The sequence below is a fragment of the Petromyzon marinus genome, chromosome 28 (genome assembly GCF_048934315.1).
Source record: "Petromyzon marinus isolate PM22_M1 ecotype Great Lakes invasive population chromosome 28, UKy_Petmar_22M1.pri1.0, whole genome shotgun sequence".
NCBI lineage: Eukaryota > Metazoa > Chordata > Hyperoartia > Petromyzontiformes > Petromyzontidae > Petromyzon > Petromyzon marinus.
In genome coordinates, this window is record NC_133694.1 from 2,446,361 (window position 1) to 2,470,172 (window position 23,812).

Genomic DNA, 23,812 nt, shown 5'->3' on the forward strand with positions numbered 1-23,812 from the left:
ACTAATCGGCGGTGACAGCGCGGGTTGCTGGGTGCGCTGTTCTCCGAGTTCCCGCACGAACTCCTCTGGCCAAGCGCCAGAGGAGTCGGAGGATCCTGCCGAGCTTCTCGGCACACAAAGCCACGAAACATCTGCCACGGGCTCCGGCTTAGATCCTCCCGAGTTCCGGCGAGATCGGGCACATTGGTCGCAACAACACGGGCCGGATAACGGTTACAAGGGCCCTAAGGCTAATAGGAGGGAAGGGCCTAACAATGTACTGCATATTGCAAACAAACAAAACATTATTGAGTCATCAAAAATATGTATTTACCTGGAAGTTCTACACCGTTGCTCAGCTGCTACTTCAACGTGGAATCGAGGGCCTAAAGGAGCTCCCTACAAAGTTAAAGGGCCGAGGGCCTATTGCCTATAGCCTGATTGGCTTGTGGGTTAGTCAGACCCAAGCGGCTCTCAACGGCCACATAGTGCTCCCTCCCACAACCTTCATTTGAATTCCGCCGTTATTCTCAAACGAAGCGTCATCTTTTTTTTACTATTCAAACTTTAAAGACGGGGGAATAAAACAAATAATAATAAAATACCCCCACACACAAAACAACAAAATGGATCAAATAGCGTCGGTGGCAGAATGCCACGCACCCCCGAGACAGCGTGGCCTACATGGGTCGGCAGCCAATGCTGACTGGGCGGGGAGAGGAAAGGGAGAGTGTGGGAGAGCGAGGAGAGAGCAAGAGGACACAGACCAGAAGAGAAACAGAGAGAGAGAGAATGGAATGGAGCCGAGTTCAAGATAAACAAGGAACGGCAAGAGCAGGAGAGAGAGAAGGTGAGGGGTGGGGGAAGCTGTTGGTAGGAGGAGGAGGGGAGAGAGTGAGTCAGGATGGAGAGAGGAAGAGGGAGGGAGAGATGCAAGAAGGAAAGGCGCCTGAGAGTGGGAGGCAGAAGCAGAACTACAAAGGGCTGGGGGAGGAGGGTGGGAGACAGCGGGGGGAGGGATACGTGTGAGAGAAACCCAGAGGAGTGGGGCCGGCTAAGGCTGCATGCGCACACACGTGTAGACACGTGTACATTCACACACACACACACACATGCAGACGCGTGTGTGTGTGAATGTACATGTGTATGCATGTGTCCATTCACGCACACACACAGACACGTGTTGACACGTGTACATTCTGCCGGCCCCACCGGCCCACGTAACGAGCCGCCGACGGCTCTCGCAGTGCCGCGCGCCGGGTTCGCGAGCCTCGGCGGTGGCGACCCCGCTCACCTGCGAAGCGAGGTTCTTCATGTAGGGGTCGAGGTTGTTGAGGAGGTCGAAGCCCTGCTGGAAGAAGGCGTACTGCGCGTGCATGTAGGAGAGCATCTGCCAGGGGAGGGGGAGAGAGGTGCGCGGGCGCAGTGAGAACCCAGACAGAGTAGACGGGGACGGGAGGACGGGCGGGCGGGCAGACGGACAGGCAAGGAAGACAGGCAGATAGGGCCACGGGCAGACAGGCACGGAGACGCGGACAATTGGACGAATCGGTGGACATGCAGGTAGGCAGGTAGGCAGGCAGGAAGACAGAAAGGAAGGAAAAACAGACAGGTGTATAGGCAGACAAAGAGAGACGATAGGGGAAAGGCCAGTGGTGATTGGAGCCAAGAGGAACGCGACTGCGCGAGTGGGAGACGGTTAGAAGCGCGGAGACGCGAGGGGGACGGGGGAGACTCCAGGATGAGGTGAGGAGGCGAGAGGGGCGGACGAGGTGCGACGGCAAGAAACCTCGAGGGAGATTCTGCTGGGGGGGATAAACAACGGAGAACAACACGACGGAGCGGACTGCAGTCAATGGCGTCACCGCCGGAAAAAAACCCCACAAAAGCCCGAATCCGTACCGAATCGAGAACCTCCAGCCTCTTCTTGGTCTGAAGAACGTTTATCTGTGAGACAAAATGAGACGCAACAATCACACGGCCAAACGGGCAAAGGCGGCGACGATTCCCGGCCCCCGCGGCGATGTGGAATGATTGGAGTCGATCGGTTGATTAAAAATTTATTGATGTGTAATTAGTCGATGACTCTGACCAGCATCGTGCCTCTCGAAGGTGGGAAACCCCCGCCCGCCTCCCCGCCAAGACGATTTGTTTTCGCTTCTTTCAAACATTTTCAGCCGTTTTACCAGAACCGTCGGCTGCTTGTGGGGTCACGACGTGGCGCCGTGGCGCCGCGCTCACTCACCACTTGCGGCGTAGGTTCGTGGTTCGAATCCGTCGGGCCGCCCTGGTGATTACTGCGGCGTGCGTGCGTGCGTGTATCAGCCGGTAGAATAATACACGCCGCCCGCTTCCGAGATCCCCCCGACGCAATTCGCCACGAGTAGGCCCACGGGTTCCTAAGCGATGCGTCGCCACCACGTGCACCGGCGTCGTGTCACACGTGCGCACGCAACACGCGTCTGTGTTACGGTTACGGAGGACTGTGGGGTTTTTATTTTTTTCCGTTAAAATAATGGTTTCCTGAATTTGCAGGTTTGGCGCCGCGCCATCGGTGCTCAGCGTCCCCCCCCACCCCCTGCCTGCGCTGTTTAGGTCGCTTCCCATGCAAAAACAACGTCGCGTACGCGGTGAAGGGAGGATCGCACACACGCACACACAAGTCCACATGTACACACACACACAAGTCCACATGTACACGCACACACAAGTCCACATGTACACACGCACACAAGTCCACATGTACACACACACACAAGTCCACATGTACACACACACACACACAAGACCACATGTACACACACACACAAGTCCACATGTACACACGCACACAAGTCCACATGTACACACGCACACAAGTCCACATGTACACACACACACAAGTCCACATGTACACACACACACAAGTCCACATGTACACACGCACACACAAGTCCACATGTACACACACACACAAGTCCACATGTACACACACACACAAGTCCACATGTACACACGCACACAAGTCCACATGCACACACACACACAAGTCCACATGCACACACGCACACAAGTCCACATGTACACACACACACAAGTCCACATGTACACACACACACACAAGTCCACATGTACACACGCACACAAGTCCACATGTACACACACACAAGTCCACATGTACACACACACACAAGTCCACATGTACACACGCACACAAGTCCACATGTACACACGCACACAAGTCCACATGTACACACGCACACAAGTCCACATATACACACGCACACAAGTCCACATGTACACACGCACACACAAGTCCACATGTACACACGCACACAAGTCCACATGTACACACGCACACAAGTCCACATGTACACACGCACACACAAGTCCACATGTACACACGCACACACAAGTCCACATGTACACACGCACACACAAGTCCACATGTACACACGCACACGGAGACAATGATCCCCCGTATAGCCTGAACAGACCGTTGGGGCAAGTGCTGTTATCGAGCACCTATGAAGGCGGGACCGGCGAGTGGGTGGCCAGCACCACGCCCAGCCGCCTTTGTCTCCCCAGTGGCGATGTTTGCCCACCACACTAGGGACTCATTTGAGGCTGAGTCGATCTAGGGGAGGCCCAGGACCGGTTCAGATAATCGTCACGGGTGTTGGCCATGAGCGGGAATCGAACTCGGGTCGCCAGGTTCGTAGCGCAGCACGCTAACCGCTACACTACCGCTCCCCAAACACATACAAGGACAAAGATCCCCCGATAGCCTTCAACAGGATGCTGGGGCAAGTGCTGTTAGCGAGCACCGATTAAGGCCGGCACAGCACACCCGTGAGGAGGGGTGGTGTGCCAAGCAACACCACGCCGGGCCGCCTTTGATTCCCCAGTGATGAGTTTTTATTACACACAGCACCAGATGCTAAGTTAAAGCCAAGCCAACCTAGGCGGGAAACCCAGGACCAGTTGGTAAATTTGTCACCGCTGTTGGCCGAGACCGGGAATCAAACTTGGAAGGTCAGGTTCGTGGTGACAGCGCGCGATCCACTGCTCCGCCCCTCTATACGCACGTGCTCATGCACGCGTTCATGCACGCGTTCATGCACACGTTCATGCACGCGTTCATGCACGCGTTCATGCGCGCGCTCATGCACGCGCTCATGCGCGCGCTCATGCGCGCGTTCATGCGCACGTTCATGCGCGCGCTCATGCACGCGCTCATGCACGCGTTCATGCACGCGCTCATGCACGCGCTCATGCACGCGTTCATGCACGCGTTCATGCACGCAAGCAGCGTTCAACGCACGGAGCTTCGATCGTGTCGTGTCCGGAGGCAGCGCCGCCCACGCTGCCACCCACTCACTCCCCTCCTTCTCTGAGATTTGTAAAAATCGTTCCAACGTCTCCACCAGTGGGAGCACCGGGGGGCCGCCCGCCAAGTCGGCGCGTTCCGGCCGAGATGCGACTCTGGCCCGGAATTTTTTCGCGATCAAACGAGCGTTTCGCGCACGGAGGGTGAGGTGGTGGTGGTGGTGGGGGCGCGGATTTCCGTTGGTCATCACTGGGATTTCCCCATCCCTTTGCTGGGAATTAGCCTCTTCGTAGAATACAGTATAGCAATACTAATTTTAATCGTCAGCCAAGGTCAATCCGCTTCCTCCGCCGTCACCTCTCACAATCCTGCGATGACCGCAGAGCCTGACTGCTGCGGTCTTCAAAAACCTGCAGCAGGCAACATTTCAATGGCCCCTCCTCCTTCTTCCACAGAAGGGCCATTCCTCGAAACGTGGCCCATTACATACGTGATCACATTTAGTTACGTATAAATATATAGAGAGAGATTTTCTGGTCAATCGTGGGCGGACGAAGCCCGGATTGGAAGCCCCCCCCCAGGGTTTCGGCGCCGCTTTGCATTGTAAGCCCCCGACGAGAGGGCCCTTCACAGCACCCATCCGGCTCAATGCGTTGCCACGCGAGCCTCCAGCCGACACTCACCGTGCTCGCCACGCTCGCGCAGCGGTGTTGGCATGGGCCCCCCGCCCACCCAGCCATCCATCCCCCCACTCCGCCGTGCACCACCTGCCCGCTCGATAGCCACGCCACCCTGGCGGCGTTCATGGGCATGAGCCACGTCACCTGACCCGTGGAATTGGCGCCCTGTGTTTTCGGTTTCGGAGTGGCAGCAGAGGAGCCGAGGCCTGGCGCCGCCGGTGTTGCGCCAAACCCCATCGCAGTAGACGTCACGGTTTTTGACAGGGGCCTAGGCTGATTGTGGAAAATGCGATTGGCTACGTACAGTGCGAAAGAAGTTCAAGATACATACAAGGAATGCAATGGGGGGCCCCACTGTTCAATTTACCTGTGCCCCCCTTCGTGGACCCGTGGCTGGGTCACTCCAGCCCGTCGGATTTTTAAACCTTGATTTAAAAAAAAAACATTCCGAAGTGATTTCCTGCTTAAAGCAGCATCAAGGTGGTGCTCATTTCCAGTTTACACATCTGTTGAATGTGACCATTCCACATTGTCGTGACAAGGGGGTGAGGTCCATCCGTAGGACAACGAACTGTTGATTTTCCCACAATGTGGTGCTCGTTTTATCCACCTCCCTTCCCAACCGCGCCGTATTTGAACTCGCAGCCTTGCGATTGCGAGCCACTCGCTCTTGCACTGAGACACCCGGCCGATCAGGAACTTTGTAACGAGCAAGTCATTACTCAGTGACGCTGCTGCCACTGCTGCTGCACTGGCAGCGATGGACAAAGCACGATTTTACACAAAAACTCAACACATTCGTCACTAAACACCGTGTGGCCTCGTAATATATAGAATAGGCGACGCTTCGGGGAAATGGGCCTGCTGCATAGCACATCACTGCTTTGACAAGGGGTCGTCGCTGCGACGCAGAAGGGCCACACACAGACACAGGCCGAGTTATCGATGAACGCCGTTGAGTGTTTTGAACGAGCAGGTAAGTATCGTTAAGGGGATTTGTTCCCTGCCCCCACCTCACCACTAGCGAGTCCTGGCCAGCCACACTGAGCCCCCCCCCCCCCCCACCACCACTCCAAGGTCTAGGGGGGTCCTGTAGTACGGCGTGGCTCGAGCTGCCGAGTGGATCTCATCGGAGGGAGGGAGGAGCCGTTTACATTAAACACGACGCGCGTTCACAGACCTTCAATTAGGGTATTGATTGATATTGACTTAACATGTGTGTGTCAATGTGGATTTTTGTGCGTCTGTGTGTGGGGGGAGCGGTGGCGCAGTGGTCAGCGCACCGGTGCTATTCACCCCGGCGACCCAAGTTCGATTCCCGCTCACGGACAACACCAAGTGATGATTATCCGAACTGGTCTTGGGCCTTCCCTTAGTTTGACTCAGCCTCAAAAAGTACCTGGTGCGGTGTGTATATGTATTGTTGCGGTGTGTATATGTATTGACATAGAATGGCTAACTATGGCACGTAGCGCTGGTTACTGACAGAGAGGGGAATTGTGGGTGTAGCAGCCGATCTGCCAGCAGAGCATGCAATGCCATGGAATGGGTCACTGGGGTGCTTAGCGATGGTTGCTGGCAGAGAGAGGGCATCTGAAGATGTAGGAGCCTGGTCGGCTAACAGGGCACGTGATAGGCCGGGGTAAGGGATGTAGGGCAAAGGTGACAGTGGGGACACGTGGGGTATAGCCCAGAACCTTCTGGTAGGTTCCAGAAGGGGGCGTGGCCGAGGGCGGAGCCAGGCCACGTTGGGGGGCTTAAAATGAGGGCCCGAGGCTGGGTCGGGGCTGTCGTGTGGAATGGAACCCGTCGTGCTGCGTCTTCGTCTCCTCGGCGCCGTGGGTCAGGCAGCGTGCCGGCCCACCTGACACATCTGTAGTTATCCCGCGTGTGAACCAGAAGTGTTTAAGTGTAGAATAAACGTTTGTGCCTCCTACTATTAGTGTCTCCGAAGTGACTCGCTACATAAACCTCACGACGAGGCAGACAAAGGTAGCCGGGCGTGGTGCTGGCCATCACCCCCTCGTGTGCCATGCCGGCCTTCGTAGGTGCTCGCTAGCAGCACTTGCCCCAACAGGCTGTTTCAGGTTATACGGGGGATCTTTGTCTTTGTGTGTGTGTGCAAGAAAACGGACGTCATGAAAACAGGATATTAAAAATCTATGCCAATGCAGATGCACACTCACAGTAACAATTTCACTTTCCACATGCTCGTTCTGGTTCTCAGGGTCGGTGGATCCCTTACAGATTGATCTGCTTTCCTCGCACGCTTTTCCAGTCACGACTGCCTGCGTGCGCCTATCCAATGAGGAGTGGTGTTGTGCTGTTGTTGTGTTACTGTTGAGTTGTTACTGTTGTGTTGTTGTGGCGTTGCTCGCGAGCCTGTGCCTGTAGCGCATAGTCCAGAGCCAGGTTTTTGGTGTTTGTGTTGTTGTTGTTGTGTTATTGCGGCGATACGTACCCGTGTCTGCAGCGCGTAGTCGAGTGCCAGGTGTTGTTGTGTTGTTGTGTTGTTGTTGTTCTGTCTTTGTGTTGCTGCTATGTTATTGATGTGTTGTTGTTGTGTTATTGCTGTGCTGTTGTTGTGTTATTGTTGTATTGTCGGTGTGTTATTGTTGTACTGTTGTTGCGTTGTTGTGTTATTGTTGTGTCGTTGTGTTGTTGGTGTGTTGCTGTTACGTCGTTGTGTTGTTGTCGTGTTCTTGTGGTGTTGTTGTGTTCTTGTTGTTGTTGTGGCGGTGCTTGCGTGCCCATGCCTGTAGCGCGTAGTCGAGCGCCAGGTGGCGGAAGCACTTGCGTGTGGAGGCGAGGGCGGCGCTCGCCTCCTCCATCTCGTGTGGGCGCGTGCGCGACACCTGCGCGTTGCGCGCCAGCGCCCCCTCCATGTCCTCGCTCATCTTCTCAAAGTGCTTCTTCGTCTCCTTCAGCTTCTTCACGTCCCTGCGGAGGGCAACGCAGGGGTGGGGGGGTGGGGGGGAGGGAGTGGCGGGGGGGGGTTGGTGGGCCTTAGTCGGATGGGAGCGGATCGGAAGGGGGGCGTAGCGTTGACGTCGCCGTGACCTCCACACTCTCGCCCTCGCAAAGACAAAGATCCTCCGTGTGGCCTTAACGGACTGTAGGGGCAAGTGCAGCGAGCGAATAGCACCTATGAAGGCCAGCACCACGCCCGACCGCCTTTGTCTCCCCGGTGGCGATGTTTTCACACCGCATCAGGTACTCATTTGAGGCCGAGTCGACCTAGGGGAGGCCCAGGACCAGTTAAGATACTCGTCACTGGCGGTGTTGGCCGTGAGCGGGAATCGAACTCGGGTCGCCCTAACGCTAACGCTCTCTCACTCTCTCACTCTGACACTCATCATCACAATCTCTCCCCTTCACACTCAACACACTCATCCTTACCCTCACGTACTCACACACTCACCCTACACTCACAACACGCCTGTGATCACAACTTTAGTCTACACACACACAGACAAAGATCCCCTGCATAGCCTTAACTGACTTTTGGGGCAAGTGCTGTTCGCGAGCAGCGCCTACGAAGGCCGGCACGGCACACGAGGGGGTGGGTGGCCAGCACCACGCCCGGCCGCCTTTGTCTCCCCCAGTGGTGATACTTATACACCGCACCAGGTACTCATTCGCGCGCACGCGAGCCGCACAGTCGTCGCACAGCCGCCCCTCTTACTCTTTGACGAACTTCTGCAGCTGCAGCTTGATGGAGCGGTGTGCCTGATCGAACAGCACCTGTGGGCACACAGAGCGGACGGTGACAAGCGGCCGTCTCAGGGAGCCAGGGAGAACCAGGGGGCGGCCGAGGGAGCGCGCCGGGGGACAGCGCAGGGCACGCGGCGGCGTGGATACCGTGCAGGAGAAATGCCCGGCACAAAACGGACGCCTTAGCGAGGCCGCGCTCGCTAGGGGCGAGGACATCACGTGAACTGTCCGAGTATTCGTGGCCGAACAAACGAGATGGACAATCATGCCAGCGGGAAGGACAATACAAGACGGGCGATACAAACGAGGTGGACAACGCAAATGAGACGGACTCATTCGAGGCCGAGCGGACAACGGTGACGGTGTAAAAGATCGTAAACTATGGGGGCAGCGGCGGCACAGTGGCTGGCGCACCACACGGCTAACGTCAGCGGCGAGCGGCGTCTCGGCCGGCGGAAACGGAGCGCGGGAAAGGTCAGCCTAGAGGGGCGCTTCCGTCAGTTCCTCAACGTCATCGCCCGCCATCAGCCACGGTCAATCCACCGCTGGATGAAGGCCAATCCCAAAGCCGTCGCCCATTCCATAACAGAACCGGCGCGGAGCTCGCTTTTCTCCCGGACAGATCGCCGTGGAGACGTCTCGGCCTTGCCCGACGTGCCCAATGGCACGTCGGGCAAGGGGGCAGTGTTCGTGAATCAAAAAACAGTCGCAGCAACACGGGCGAGAGGCGGGGAGGGAGGGAGGGAGATGTTTCTGGCCCAGGCGTGTACAGGCACGTGTTCTCCGAGCATTGTTACGCAATCCCGTAGACAATAGATTTGATCTATTACGCCACAGTTTTTCGAACCCACCCGCGTGCACACACTGGGCAGAATGCTCAGGCGCAGCTCTGCAAACGCGCCGCATTCAGCGCAAACGCCGGCCGAAGTGGCCCCCACGCGAGGGAGCTTCGGATAGCCCCTCCAGACTCGAGCGTATCATCCCAGGGTAGTCAGACCGTCTGGAAGAGCTGGGGTTACCCACACTTTATACCAGCGCCACCACTCGCGCCCCTGTGGTGGTTTTCCGTTTATACCGCTGCTGGGTGGACAGAGGTGCGGTAGATGAGTGGTGGTGGGGGGCGGGGGGGGCGTTTAAGAAGCTTGCACCATCAACTGCCGCGCCGGGAGATGGAATCGAACCGGCGACCACCGGACTGCAGGTCCAGTGCGCTCAACCGTTACTCCGCGTGCGCTCGCTTTTTTTAAACGGGACGTGGAACCACGGTGAGGAATTCATTATGCAGCGTGTCCCGGTGGAACAATAGGGGAGATTTTTTTTTTTAACCACCACCATCGCCCCCTCCCGCCCTCTGTCCACCCAGCAGCAGAAATGCGTGACACTGCAACGCCGTCGGCTGATTGGGAGGTCACGAGAGAGAGGGGTGTCCGGACCATTATCTGATATTAATTATAATGTACACAATTATAATGTACATAATTATAATGTACACGATTATAATGTACACAATTATGATGCACACAATTATAATGCACACAATTAGAATGTACACAATTAGAATGTACACTCGTTTTACGTTGTTTTTCGTATCGCGGGGGCCCATTGAGCTCTCAAGGACCGGTACAGACGTGACTCGCCGCTGCCATCGGTCGCGAGCGGGAATTGAACTTGGCCGAGGCCGGGTTCGTAGCGCGGTGCGCTGACCGCTGCGCCTCCGTCTCGCACTAAGCGCTCATCGTCAGTCTCCACGCTCTTTGCGTGGCTCAACCGGGGGGCAGGCGGGCCCGCCCGCAACGTCGAGAGATTGGCGAGAGGCTCGATGGGGCGTCCCTCCTCCTCCGACGTCTCTCGAGCGTGCGATCGTCCCGAAAAGCGTTCCCCGTCGCGTGCCGCTCTGTACGGCGCAGGCAGAGGCGGCGGCAGCGCGCGAGGCCGCGGTACGAAGGGGGAGAGCGGTGAGACGGACCGCCGCAGGCGTCGAGAGGATCAGCAACGCACAAACATTGTGAGGGTGACAAACCAGACGAGCAAAATTTATTCTTAAATCGAATTTGTGACCCCAAAATATGTTGGGGTGGGCGGCTCGTGGCAAGGCGGGACGGGGTGTATCGTTCATTTGCCCCGTGATGGGATTGCCTGGCTAACGAGGGCTAAGAAGGCTTTTTTTGTTGTTGCTGGAATTAATTTACTTAGGTGTATAATTTGCGCCGAAGCAAATAATTCCACGTGGCAACTGGAGGCGAACGTTTTTTTTCGCATTTCGTAACGTTCATCAAAAGAAGCACATAAAAAAACAACCCAACAACAATGCCCATTGTTAACCCAGGGCAATGTCACGCGTTCACTATTGCGGCGAGGGCTATTGTGGTCCACGCATCTCACTGTACAATCTCCCCAGCCCCGTGGTCTGTCACCTGCGACCCGCCGACTGCCAACTCGCCCCCAGGGTGGTTGATGTCATCGGCAACCCGATGACTCCCCACCGCCCCCAATAACCCCCATTGTCTACCACCACCACCCACCACCCTTCTTCCACTGTCGCTTACCGAGGCATTACATCACCATCGATGCACACCGAGGCCAAACGAGGGCCTCTACATTGTTATGGCAGGCACGGGCTCACAAAGCCTCGAACGCTTTCTCTCTCTCTCTCGCAAACGCTCGCTCACGCTCTCTCATTCATCGCGCTCTCTCTCTCTCTTGCTCACTCTGTCACACAGTCGAACGCGCTCTCTATCCGTTGCTCTCTCTCCCTATCACGATTTCGCTCTCTCTCTCACTATCTCGCTCGCTCAATCCTCTCGCTCTTATTCACATCTCCAACTCGCTCACTCTGTCACACTGCCACTTGCTCTCTCTCTCTCTGTTGCTCTCCTCTCCGCATCGCTATTTCGCTCTCATCTCCCTATCACGATTTCACCCCCCCTCTCTCTCGTTCACCCCCCCCCCCTCGATCACCCCCCCCTCGCCCCCCTCTCGCTCACCCCCCTCCCCTCCGCACGCGTACACACACACGTGCTCCCCTCCCCCACCCCCCACGTTGCCGGCTCAAAGCTCTTAAGCCGCTGACAGAAAACCGAAATAATAAAAAAACCAGCGCCCATCATCAGCTGGCCTCGAGTGGTGTTTTTTAAAGGGACATTGCGCAACACTCGAGTCGCGAGTGACCCGCTTTGTGCCGTGATAACAACAACGACGACTACAAATACATTCCGACAGATTCGTGTCCGGGCCCCTAAAACCGCTTGCCGTGTCTGTTTCCCAGAGGCGAGGCCAGATTTACTGGACATCAAAGGAGATGGGTGAGGGGGGAGCTCATAATGGCCATGTCAGGGACACTAAGCCGACTTGTGTTGAAGATTCTCCAGGTCCGAATTCAAGGTCTCTCCGCCGCCCGGCCGACATTTAACCTGATTGACAAGCGTGGCGAGTTGATGCGGCTGGGGCCCTGGCAAAGACAAAGATCCCCCGTGTAGCCTTAACAGACCGTTGGGGCAAGTGCTGTTAGCGAGCAGCACCTATGAAGGCCGGCACGGCACACGAGGGGGTGGGGGGCCAGCACCACCACGCCCGGCCGCCTTTGTCTCCCAAGTGGCGATGTTTTTACGCAACGCACCAGGTACTCATTTGAGGCTGAGCCGACCTAGTGGAGGCCCAGGACCGGTTGACCGTGAGCGGGAAATAGAACTTGGGTCGCCAGGTTCGTAGCGCAGCGTAGTGCTAACAACACCACCGCTCCCCTACGAAGGGCCGGCACGGCGCATGAGGAGGTGGGTGGGTGGCCCCTGACACCACCACCAACAAAGACAAACGCACGAACAAGTACCCCAAACAAATATTATTTGGTTACCTAACTCAATTTGACGAACAATTCCAGCAATTAATTAAAAAAAGAACAAGCGTTCATAAGAGCAGATAATTTTTTTGGGTCAGAATCGCTGGCCGAAACTAAAATGTGTGTCGATCACCCCCGCCTCCACCTGACTGTAATCGAGTTTTTAGTTCAGAAGGAAACAGGATTTCTCCACGAATCTGGCTGTCGCCTGATGATGCTGGTCGTTGAATTTACCGGCGAAATGTCACGGTACTCGAATTGTGAATGTCGTGGTGGGTTTACTCTCCAACACACAACCGGTAACTGATTGGCATGTTGTGTTTACGTGACAAACCTTGCTGGTTGGCTGTGTCGGGTGGTGGCGGGTTTAACGACACATTTATATTTACGCCATGTAACCCCCCCCCAAAAAAACCTCTATTATGGATGTAAAGGAATTGTCACGTGATGAACAAACGCGACCGCTTCAGCACGGTTGTGTCGTACACCCTCCTCCGCGTCGGGCGGAGGGTTTATATGTTTGTTTCAAAGATCTCACAACACTCACCGTGTAAAATTTGACGACCTCCTGCAGGCCTGAGGCAAACTTGTCCAGACACTCCTGTTGCCATGGAAACAGTGGGGGCGCGGCGGAGGTGGGGAGGGGGGCATCACTCACGGTTAGCAACGCTCACGGTCACACGATGCTCATGATGATGCTCATGATGATGCTGATGGTGGTGGCGATGGTGGTGGCGATGGTGGCCATCACTTAGCAACACACCGACGATGGCGATGCCCCATCCCCTTCCCGCCCACCCGGAACAACAGCAGCCGTCATATTCATGACGTCAGGATATCCGACGATCACAATATCTCTTGAGGACCCACACCACACTGTACGATTGTTTACATCTCGACGTCGGCAGCTGTTGTTGTTGCCGCTGTTGTTTGTGTCACCGCTGTCGCTGAACGTTGACATTTAACACCAAAAAACCAGCGTGCAAATTCAACCCGGCAGTTTTTTTTTTAATACTTCGTTTTTTTTTAAAACAAGAAACTAAACAGCCGTGCGTGAGAGGCGCCTCGGTCACTCGACGATTACTCGTTGTGGATTTACCCGAGCGTCAATCCTCGACAGGAAGGGAAAGACGGGGAAAGGAGGGTCATGCAGAGGTCACGTTGAGGCCACGTGGGGGTCCCGTGGGGGTCATGTTGAGGTCACGTGAAGGTCACGGAAGCTCAGCCGCAGGCCCCCCGCCCCCTCAATCCCAGAAACGGGTTAGTCTCTTATCTCAGACTGGAGGAATCTGATGAGCTCTGAAGCTCTTTGTCCAGTATGAGGGGGGGGGGGGTGTCATTACACCTTCAATCGCCCTGTTTGTCTTTGGCCATTTACGGTTTTGGGCATGAGCAGCAGTGATTTTTCAATAAATGTCTCCCACCACTCTCATCAATACACCCCATGAAACATTTTAACAGTCTCGTCTCTGGGGTACGGAGCCATCGCGAACAAAGGGTTCAATCGCCTAACCGAGGAGAGAGACAGCCATCGCAAATCGGCGGGGTGTCTGTAAATGTGGAAGTGTTCATCTGGGGGAAGTCTTGCATGGTCAAGTCAAGGGGTCTCTGCGGATAAACGCCGTTGATGACACAACATCTCAACATCGCTTCCTTCCTTCTGCCAGATCCAGCAATTGTTGCACCACAGAGGAAACACAAACCTCTGAGGTCAGCGCTCACGGTCTCCCTCCCGTCTGGCTCCGGGAGTCTTCGCGAGGCCCTTCTTGCACGAGGGCCACGAACACTGCCCCCCGCGGGTGAGGAGGGTGAGGGGGGTGAGGGGGGCAATCGACCCCCCGCCACCCCCGCCCCTCGAGTCCCCAGTGAAATAAATTGAATGATTTTTGTTATTGATGTCGGGAGGTCCCTATTAAACCAATTTATTGACATTTCAAGGACCACCACCACCACCACCGCCCCCCCATCCCCCCACATGAATCAGCCTGCGTGTGTCCCGGGCGACCGATCGTGAATACAGAGGAGCAGGGGAATCTGCGGCGGTTACGAGGAACCACATCCCCCGGGGGGTGGGCGGGGGGGCAGAGCTCCTGACCACGAGCATGTCGTCCTTGCGGGACTGGGTGACGAGGTCCCGCAACCCGTTGACGAAGAGGCGGTTGGCCACGTTGTACGCCTTGCCCGCCTCGATCATCCCCCCGCACAGCTTCACCAGCTGGGAGGGCGCGGGCGGGGGAGAGATGGCGAGCACGCACACAAACACGCACACAAACACAAACACGCGCGCACGCACACGCGCACACACACGCACACACACGCGCACACACGCGCGCGCAGACACACACACGCGCGCGCAGACACACACACGCGCACACACATTCGCACGCACATACAAAAGTTTTTACAAAATGGAGTTTATTTTGCTTGAACTGACTGAGAAGAAGCCAAGAGACCAAGAGTGACATGGGGGTGGTCGTCTGCTTGTAGGGGGTGATGATGGCTCTGTTTGGACAAATTATAGCAATCGTCGCCACCCCCTCTCCTAGCACATTTGACAAACAATTGTACAATGAAAAGTCTCCAGCAGTGCGCGTCGACTGTGGCCACGTATACCTATGTATGCTGAACTTCTTTCACACCGTACATAGCCAACCGCGCTCATCGTAGGTGCGCGGGAAGGACGACAAACCAAAGACAAACCGGAACAGAACCACGGAGCGGCTCACGACTCGACGCCTATAACTGCTACTCGGACAATCACCATTACACTGCTTTCCGCAGCCGCGATCATAATTGCGTGAAATCTGTGTCCTAACACCCCCCCTCCGCCGCCCGACAAGAGCCAAATAACTTGTCACTCGGCGCGTGCGCACGCGAGGAGCGACCGGGCAGATGACCCCCCCTGCCTCGGAACGCTCGCCACTTGGGTTCGGAGAGAAAACACAGCACCGGACCCGCGTCCTGACGGAGCTCGACGCAGCTGCGAGCGAAGCGTCGCGCGTGCGTAATCCGATTTGGCAGCTTGGGTTGGTGAGATATTTCTCTTCGGCGATATCCGAACCGGTTTGACGCGGACAGCGCTGCGATGTTATCTCTACGATAACGGCCCCATCGCCCGGCACATGCGGGTTGCCTTTACGCGTTCTGTAATTCATTCTCCATTATATAATCCGATTGTAGGACTGCTTGCTGCATTGGCCACTTTCTGGCAGTGAGAGAAAGAGAGAGACACACACACACCACACACACAGCCCCAGGGCTCAAACACGGATTGTCACAGTGAATGGCAAAGTTATATTCACGCACGCATCATATGATGTGAGTGGAGTGGTGGCGCAGTGGTTAACGCCTCACTGCTGATTTCTGCGCGTGTTACAACTCAGACCTCTTTCCCTTGTTATTATGGTTATTCATTAACCCATAGACCTGGGTTCGATTCTTCTCCAAGGCCAACATTAGCTGTGAGTGACATCTGATCGAGTCCCGCTCCACCCTTATTAGGATAAGAATAATAATCAGATGATGTCGCCCAGGAATCGGGGCTCAAAAACCCAGCTGTTCAGGGGCGATGGGCTCCACATGCCAATCATCAGGCTTCCTGAGCGAGAGAGGAGGAGAGGACACCCAGGGCTCGGGTTCGAACCCAAGCTGGGAAGCGCAGCGGCTGTACGGAGGGGAGGGCAGTGAGCAACGTCCCGGCCATGGTGACCACCGCGGCCGTACAGTGCGCGAGGCTCAGCGGCGCGTGGTGACGTCAATTCCCACGGGAGGAAAATCGCAGGGAAAAAAAATTCCAATAAAAAAATAAATTGTGGCCTGGTTCTCTCCTCCTGCTCGCCGCTCTCTCTCCGCCTCCTTCCCCCCACTCTCCACTCCATCCGGCTCCCACTGCCTTGCTCGTGACTGCCTTCCCTCCCTCCCTCAATTTCTGCTTCCTTCTCTCCCCCCCCCTCCCTCCCTCCCTCCCTCCTTCGCTCAATTTCTCATTCCCTCCCTCCTTCCCCTCCTGCCTCTCTCCTTCCTTCTCCCTCCTTCCCTCAGGTCCATACCCTCATTCCCACTCTCCCATCATTCCCAACCCCCCTCCAATTCCTCCCCCTCCCATCTGCCTTCCCTCACACTGCATCTCTCCCATCCTCCATCCCATTCTCCTCCCTCCTCCTTTCCCCTCTCCCACCAGTCCCTTCCTCCTCCTCTCTCTCCCCGTGCTGTCCGGTTGCTCGAGTCGTCGAACCGATAATCGAACGAGCAAATCGACGTCTCAAGTTCATCGGCGTCCAAGCTGCATGCCAAATTACCGTCGACTTCTCCACAAAGTGGTAATCATTTCATAGACCGCAACCCCCCACCCCCCGGGTGAAGGATGATGGGCCGAGTCAACCTCGTGCCCGACCAGGAGTCGAACTCGCGACCTTGCCTACGGGGGGGGGCCCACTCGGCCGGCTGACAACCACATTGTGTGGTCGTCCTATACGGATAGACTCACCGCACATCCCCCTCCCCCGCCATAGGAATGTGGAATTTCCCCCGCTGACTCAGGACTGTGAGCAGGAGACGAGCACCGATGAATGAATGCCTCAATGCTCGACAAATCGCACCGAGCCCCCAAATCGGGGCACGGATACCCTCCTGCTATGCTGCGGCTGTGTTCGTGCCAAGCTGGGGGCGGGAGGGGCAGAGGGTGAGTGGGGAGATGTAGGCGGCGGGGGGGGGGGAATGGGGGGGTGTCAGCATCTGGAGGGTGTTTGCTGGCGGGAAACGGCCAAAACATCAATGCTTTCCGGTTCCCAAACCCAGCAGCCTGCCGCTGCTGCTGCAGCATCGGCTCCGCTCGCCTTACACTCGCTCTGCTCTCTCTCTCTCTCCGCGCTCTCAATTCTCTCCCCCCCACTCTCTCTGCTCTCCCCACCCTCCGCCGCGCTCCGCTTCCAGTACCCATGAGATCTACACTCACCTCACTCACCTCAAGCTCCCTCTCTGCGTCTCCCCCCCACACACACACACACTGGGATCATCACCTCCGCTACTCCTCCTGACGCGGTAGTCTGCTGGCCTGACCACCTGCACGTGACATCGTGGTTGTTGCTCTGCATCGACGTCGCCGTCGTCATCAGCCATACAAAAGAAGAAAGAACGACACCTCCCAGACACGAATGCTGTCATCACGTCTTACCCCATACGGCGAGGGAAAAAAGTATTTGATCCCCTGCTGATTTTGTACGTTTGCCCACTGACGAAGAAATGATCAGTCTATAATTTTAATGGTAGGTTTATTTGAACAGTGAGGGACAGAATAACCACAACAAAATCCAGAAAAAAGGCATGTCAAAAATGTTATAAATTGATTTGCATTTTAATGAGGGAAATAGGTATTTGACCCCTCTGCAAAACATGACTTAGTACTTGGTGGCAAAATCCTTGTTGGCAATCACAGAGATCAGACGTTTCTTGTAGTTGGCCACCAGGTTTGCACACATCTCAGGAGGGATTTTGTCCCACTCCTCTTTGCAGATCTTCTCCAAGTCATTAAGGTTTCGAGGCTGACGTTTGGCAACTCGAACCTTCAGCTCCCTCCACAGATTTTCTATGGGATTAAGGTCTGGAGACTGGCTAGGCCACTCCAGGACCTTAATGTGCTTCTTCTTGAGCCACTCCTTTGTTGCCTTGGCCATGTGTTTTGGGTCATTGTCATGCTGGAATACCCATCCACGACCCATTTTCAATGCCCTGGCTGAGGGAAGGAGATTCTCACCCAAGATTTGACGGTACATGGCCCCATCCATCGTCCCGTTGATGCGGTGAAGTTGTCCTGTCCCCTTAGCAGAAAAACACCCCCAAAGCATGATGTTTCCACCTCCATGTTTGACGGTGGGGATGGTGTTCTTGGGGTCATAGGCAGCATTCCTTCTCCTCCAAACACGGCGGGTTGAGTTGATGCCAAAGAGCTCCATTTTGGTCTCATCTGACCACAACACTTTCACCCAGTTGTCCTCTGAATCATTCAGATGTTCATTGGCAAACTTCAGACGGGCATGTATATGTGCTTTCTTGAGCAGGGGGACCTTGCGGGCGCTGCAGGATTTCAGTCCTTCACGGCGTAGTGTGTTACCAATTGTTTTCTTGGTGACTATGGTCCCAGCTGCCTTGAGATCATTGACAAGATCCTCCCGTGTAGATCTGGGCTGATTTCTCACCGTTCTCATGATCATGGCAACTCCACGAGGTGACATCTTGCATGGAGCCCCAGGTCGGGGGAGATTGACAGTTCATTTGTGTTTCTTCCATTTGCGAATAATCGCACCAACTGTTGTCACCTTCTCACCAAGCTGCTTGGCAATGGTCTTGTAGCCCATTCCAGCCTTGTTTAGGTCTACAATCTTGTCCCTGACATCCTTGGAGAGCTCTTTGGTCTTGGCCATGGTGGAGAGTTTGGAATCTGATTGATTGATTGCTTCTGTGGACAGGTGTCTTATATACAGGTAACAAGCTGAGATTGGGAGCACTCCCTTTAAGAGTGTGCTCCTAATCTTAGCTCGTTACCTGTATAAAAAAACACCTGGGAGCCAGAAATCTTTCTGATTGAGAGGGGTTCAAATACTTATCTCCCTCATTAAAATGCAAATCAATTTATAACATTTTTTACATGCGTTTTTCTGGATTTTGTTATTGTTATTCTGTCTCTCACTGTTCAAATAAACCTACCATTAAAATTATAGACTGATCATGTATTTGTCAGTGGGCAAACGTACAAAATCAGCAGGGGATCAAATACTTTTTTCCCTCACTGTACCACCCACCAGAAACAACAACCACAAAAATGTAAATAGCCACCACGATCATAATTTTACGTTTAACACCAAGCAGGCTTCCGCAACCAATATCATCTATAACAGAGGTGTTTTTTGGGTTAGATCGCGTAAATATATAAATGTGTCGTGAAACCTGCCACCACCCAACACAGCCAATTAACATTTACAATCTGAGCCCAGATTGTAAATGTTGTGGCTTGGCTCTCCAACACACAAGTATGATGTACTAGTAAGGAATTAGCCTGTTTTTTTAATTCACAAACATTACTAATTGGCTGTGTCGGGTGGTGGCGGGTTTAACGACACATTTATATATTTATGCAATCTAACCCCAAAAAAACCCCCCGTATCATGCATAACATAACGATTACAACAGCTACCACAAAACCAACAGATTCAACCACTACTACAACAACAATTACAACAACCGTGACCACAGCGGTTGTAATGACCAGCGTACTGGGATCTGCAATACAGAGGCGACCAGTTCGATTCCATCTCCAGGGGCCGCGGTTCTAAAAAATGGGACGGGTCCCTGCCTCTCCCGGCCAGACAAGCGTGCACACCACCGCCACCGCAAACACGGGTGAGGTGATCGGCAGCAGGCCAAGGCGTGGGCACGCCTTAAGATCTTACGACACGTCCGGTCAATGTGGAGGAGTAGGCCAAATACCACGCGAGGATTCACTCCGGTGGAGGCGCCTTCCATCAGCGGTGGCGTGGGCGAGCGGTTGCAGGGCTGCGCCCGGACATTCTGTTGTTTGTTTTTAACAGCTACTGATCTGGACCGTGTTTCGTCTTCGACCACAAAGACGACGATTGTTCCACGCTGCTTCAAGTTTTAGCGGAGGGGGCCAAGATCAGAGAAACGGGGAGGATCAGAGAACGGATGGAAGAAAGGAGTGAATTGTCAAATCCGTAAATGATGAGAAAAACCCCAATGATAGCAGAAAGATAGTGGAGGCCGGAACACCCCGTGGTGTGGATGTGAGGCCTCCACTGTACAATACCTCGTTCCCAGAGGCAGACTTGAGAATGGCGCAGCAGTGAGAATTGGTGACTTGCACTGTGCTGGCGAGTTCTAACGTGGACGAAGCCGGTCCACAGTTGTCTGTCTGTTGCATCTCGGCTGCTTGCCTGAGGGTCAGTGACATTTTCTCAAATTTACTTTGATGCTGAGCTAAGACAGCAGGACCACAGCACGGTTACTCGGGAACTGCTGATGGTTTTAGAATAACGCACAAAAGGCCGAGCGATTCACGTATTCGTTTTCACGGCCCGTCTCGTGTTGGGAGCTCCGGTGCAGGAAGGGGACTGGAGGGTGCGGGAGAAGGAATGATCGGGCAAAGATGTCGGGGATGAGAGGATGATGATGAGAGGGGAGGGAAGAGAGGGAGAAATGGAAGGAGGGAGCGGAAGTGAGTTGCGTGGAAACAGCATTTGATTACACAGTGGACGGCGGGGAGAGGGGATTCATCGTTGGGGTGGCCACATGGCAGTCACGTGGCTTACGGGAGGCTTGAGCTGAAAGAGAGAAACACGTCTGTGGATGGTGCATAGATGAGAGGGGAAGGATCCAGAGTGGGGGTGGCCACACAGAAGTCACGTGATTCCCCGGAGTGTTGAGCTTATTGAGATAAGAGTCGCCTCCCAGCACTGACACCACAATGGGGATGTTACCGTCACTCAGCGGACAGGAAGGGACATCGTAGTGCTTCAGGCGAACTTCCTGGGAAAAGGCCAGTCAGCCAAAACAGTTCAATATCCCTTTCCCATCGGCGTCATTGTGAAAAGAAGAAAAAAACACCTACGGACATCGACACGCACTCGCCATGCCCCTCCGAGCGGGTACTCCTCTCTGTGATCCGCTAACCCCACATTAGACGTCCAAGAGGTCTGTGACGCCGTGGGGTAGGAGGAGGGGGGCGAGGTGGCAGCTCGAGTTGTGAGTTTCCGAGGGACAACTCCTTGTTGAGGGAGCTGCTGTAATTACGCACGGACAACGGAAGGAAACGTGAATGACGAACCCTGAGACGCGTCGGGCGATGATAATGTACAGTATTAGGAAGGGGGAGGGCCATCATTGACTGGGAATGTCGCCCATTATATATTTATATACTTTACCTTTCTCAGTTATCGACAAACGTTTTGAGTTTGTGTCTAATTCCGTTTAGCGGTTTTAATTAAATGATTGAATGCACGGATTACCGTTGTCCCTCCTCCTCTCCACCCTCCTCCTCTCCACCCTCCTCCTCTCCACCCTCCTCCTCTCCACCCTCCTCCTCTCCACCCTCCACCTCCTCCACCCTCCTCCTCCTCCACCCTCCTCCACCCTCCTCCACCCTCCTCCTCCTCCATCCCTCCTCCACCCTCCTCCTCCTCCACCCTCCTCCTCCACCCTCCTCCTGCACCCTCGTTCTCCTCCTCCACCCTCCTCGCCATCCTCCTCCGCCCTCCTCCTCCACCCTCCTCCTCCTCCGCCCTCCTCCTCCTCCTCCTCCGCCCTCCTCCTCCTCCTCCGCCCTCCTCCTCCTCCGCCCTCCTTCTCCGCCCTCCTCCTCCATCCTCCTCCTCCGCCCTCCTCCTCCTCCTCCGCCCTCCTCCTCTTCCTCCACCCTCCATCCTCCTCCTCCCCCCTCCTCCTTCTCCATCCCTCCTCCTCCACCCTCCTCCACCCTCCCCCTCCTCCTCCCCCCCCCTCCTCCTCCCCCCCTCCTCCTCCTCCCCCCTCCTCCTCCCCCTCCTCCTCCCCCCCCCCTGCTCCTCCCCCCTCCTCCTCCTCCCACCATGTCCTCCTCCCCCCTCCTCCTCCCCCCTCCTCCCCCCCCCTCCTCCTCCCCCGGAGGATGGGAGAGGGCGGGGGGGTGTAGAGGGGGTGCAGAGGGGGGGGGGGGGCGTTGTAACCAGGGGGCAAATCACCAAGCGACGCTCGTTTTGATTGATATTACACGCGACGGAACAGCTGCGGCCTCGAGCGCGTCAAGGTGTCGGGTCGCCAGACGATCGATCGCGCGGCGAAGCCAAACGCCAATCGCAAATCCTTCTTGCGCGTGGCACCGGTACCGCGAACCATCATCATCATAATACAAATACAGCGGGGAGCGGCGGGGCTAGCGGTCAGCGCTGTACTACGAACCCGATTATCTGAATCGCTCCTAGGTCGACTCAGCCTCAAATGAGTACCTGGTGCGATGTGTAAACATCGCCACTAGAGAGACAAAGGCGGCCAGGCGTGGTGCTGGCCACCTACCCTGGAGGACCCAGAGAAAAATCCACGGGACCACGTTGGGGGGGGGGGGGGGGGAGAGAGACCCAAACTCCAAATACTGTATGCAGCAGGCTTCAGGGTCGGGATCGAACCCACGACCTCCTGTATACCAGGCGAGGGAGTTAACATCTCCTAGCCACCGCGGCGACCCCGCCCTCCCCCGTTACGGATACGGGGGAAAAGCGGCGAATACTCGGAAGCGAAAAAAAACCCCAGCGCGAGCATAAACCCGTGATCCTGATCCCTGTGTCAAGTTGAACACCACCACAGAGTGCAATTTCACTCCCTCGCCAGATGCCTCCACCCATCAGGAAAGGGGGGGGGGGGCAAAGAAACCTCACCGCTGTCGTACATCCACAACCACCGCATGACCTCGCCCGTCTGCTCACGATTCCATCTCCTCCCCCCCCCAGTCCCCGTGCCACCCCCACACCGCCCACCATACCCCACCCCACAAACTGCCCAGGGCAGTAAAACCATGTTTTCACAGAGCACGGTCTGCAAAGCAAAAATAATATATTCCTGCTGCGTAGGTTTTCCCGGTTGTGCTCGAACAGCACCAGCTCTCCTCCGCTGTGTTTCCCCGGTCCAAGCCGCTGGACGTGATGTCCGACGTTTCGCTCCCACGAGCTTCTTCGGTTTCCCAAAAGGGGCGATTGGCCATCGGGCAAGGATAACCGGTGAGCGGCAGCATCCGACGAAGAAGGGACCGCGCCCCAAGATCTCGTCCACCTCGCAGGTGGAGCGGCGTGGATCGGATCGGAGCTCCCGGCACGTGGAGTGAAACGTCGGACGTGGTGCCGAAAGACTCGTGGGAGGGAGCGCTTTACGAGAAAATCTAAAAATATATATACGTTTGAGCAACAAAAACAAACATACCCCGCGGAACGGGCAACTGACGTGACGCACGGCACAAAACACTCGCGCACAGCGGGAAATTACCCGGCATACTGGGGCCAGATCGTGCGTTGTTTCGGGACCGATTCTTACAAAGCACAAAACCCTGGACGCACCACATCTTAGAAGGCTGAGCAGAGGGCCCAGCCTGCTTTAGTGCTTGGATGGGGGGGCCGCAACTAGGGCTTGCCCAGGTGTCGTAGGCATTGGGCACAGTCAAACGTTGAGTCAAAACTCTCTTCTGAGTTACTGTCTACTCTGCTTGTGTACCACTGCCAATGCAGCAGCAGACGGAGCAGCAGCAGCAGCAGCATCACGCGG

At 55.5% G+C, this 23,812-nt stretch overlaps 1 protein-coding gene across 5 annotated transcripts in view; it reads right to left on the minus strand.

The window, feature by feature from the left end:
- The window catches only part of LOC116946886 (arf-GAP with coiled-coil, ANK repeat and PH domain-containing protein 3-like), an 85,356-nt gene that overhangs the window by 39,177 nt on the left and 22,367 nt on the right, over positions 1–23,812 (minus strand). For 4 of the 5 annotated variants that reach the window (XM_032962129.2, XM_032962127.2, XM_032962131.2 and 1 more), the window contains exons 3-8: positions 14,613–14,732; positions 13,065–13,118; positions 8,654–8,712; positions 7,725–7,908; positions 1,882–1,926; positions 1,274–1,369 (exon numbers count right to left, since the gene is read on the minus strand). In XM_032962129.2, the coding sequence (XP_032818020.2) occupies positions 1,274–1,369; positions 1,882–1,926; positions 7,725–7,908; positions 8,654–8,712; positions 13,065–13,118; positions 14,613–14,732 (558 nt within the window). Of the gene's footprint in view, positions 1–1,273; positions 1,370–1,881; positions 1,931–7,439; positions 7,448–7,724; positions 7,909–8,653; positions 8,713–13,064; positions 13,119–14,612; positions 14,733–23,812 lie in introns of those variants that run through there. The other variant, XM_076070251.1, reaches the window with a different exon arrangement.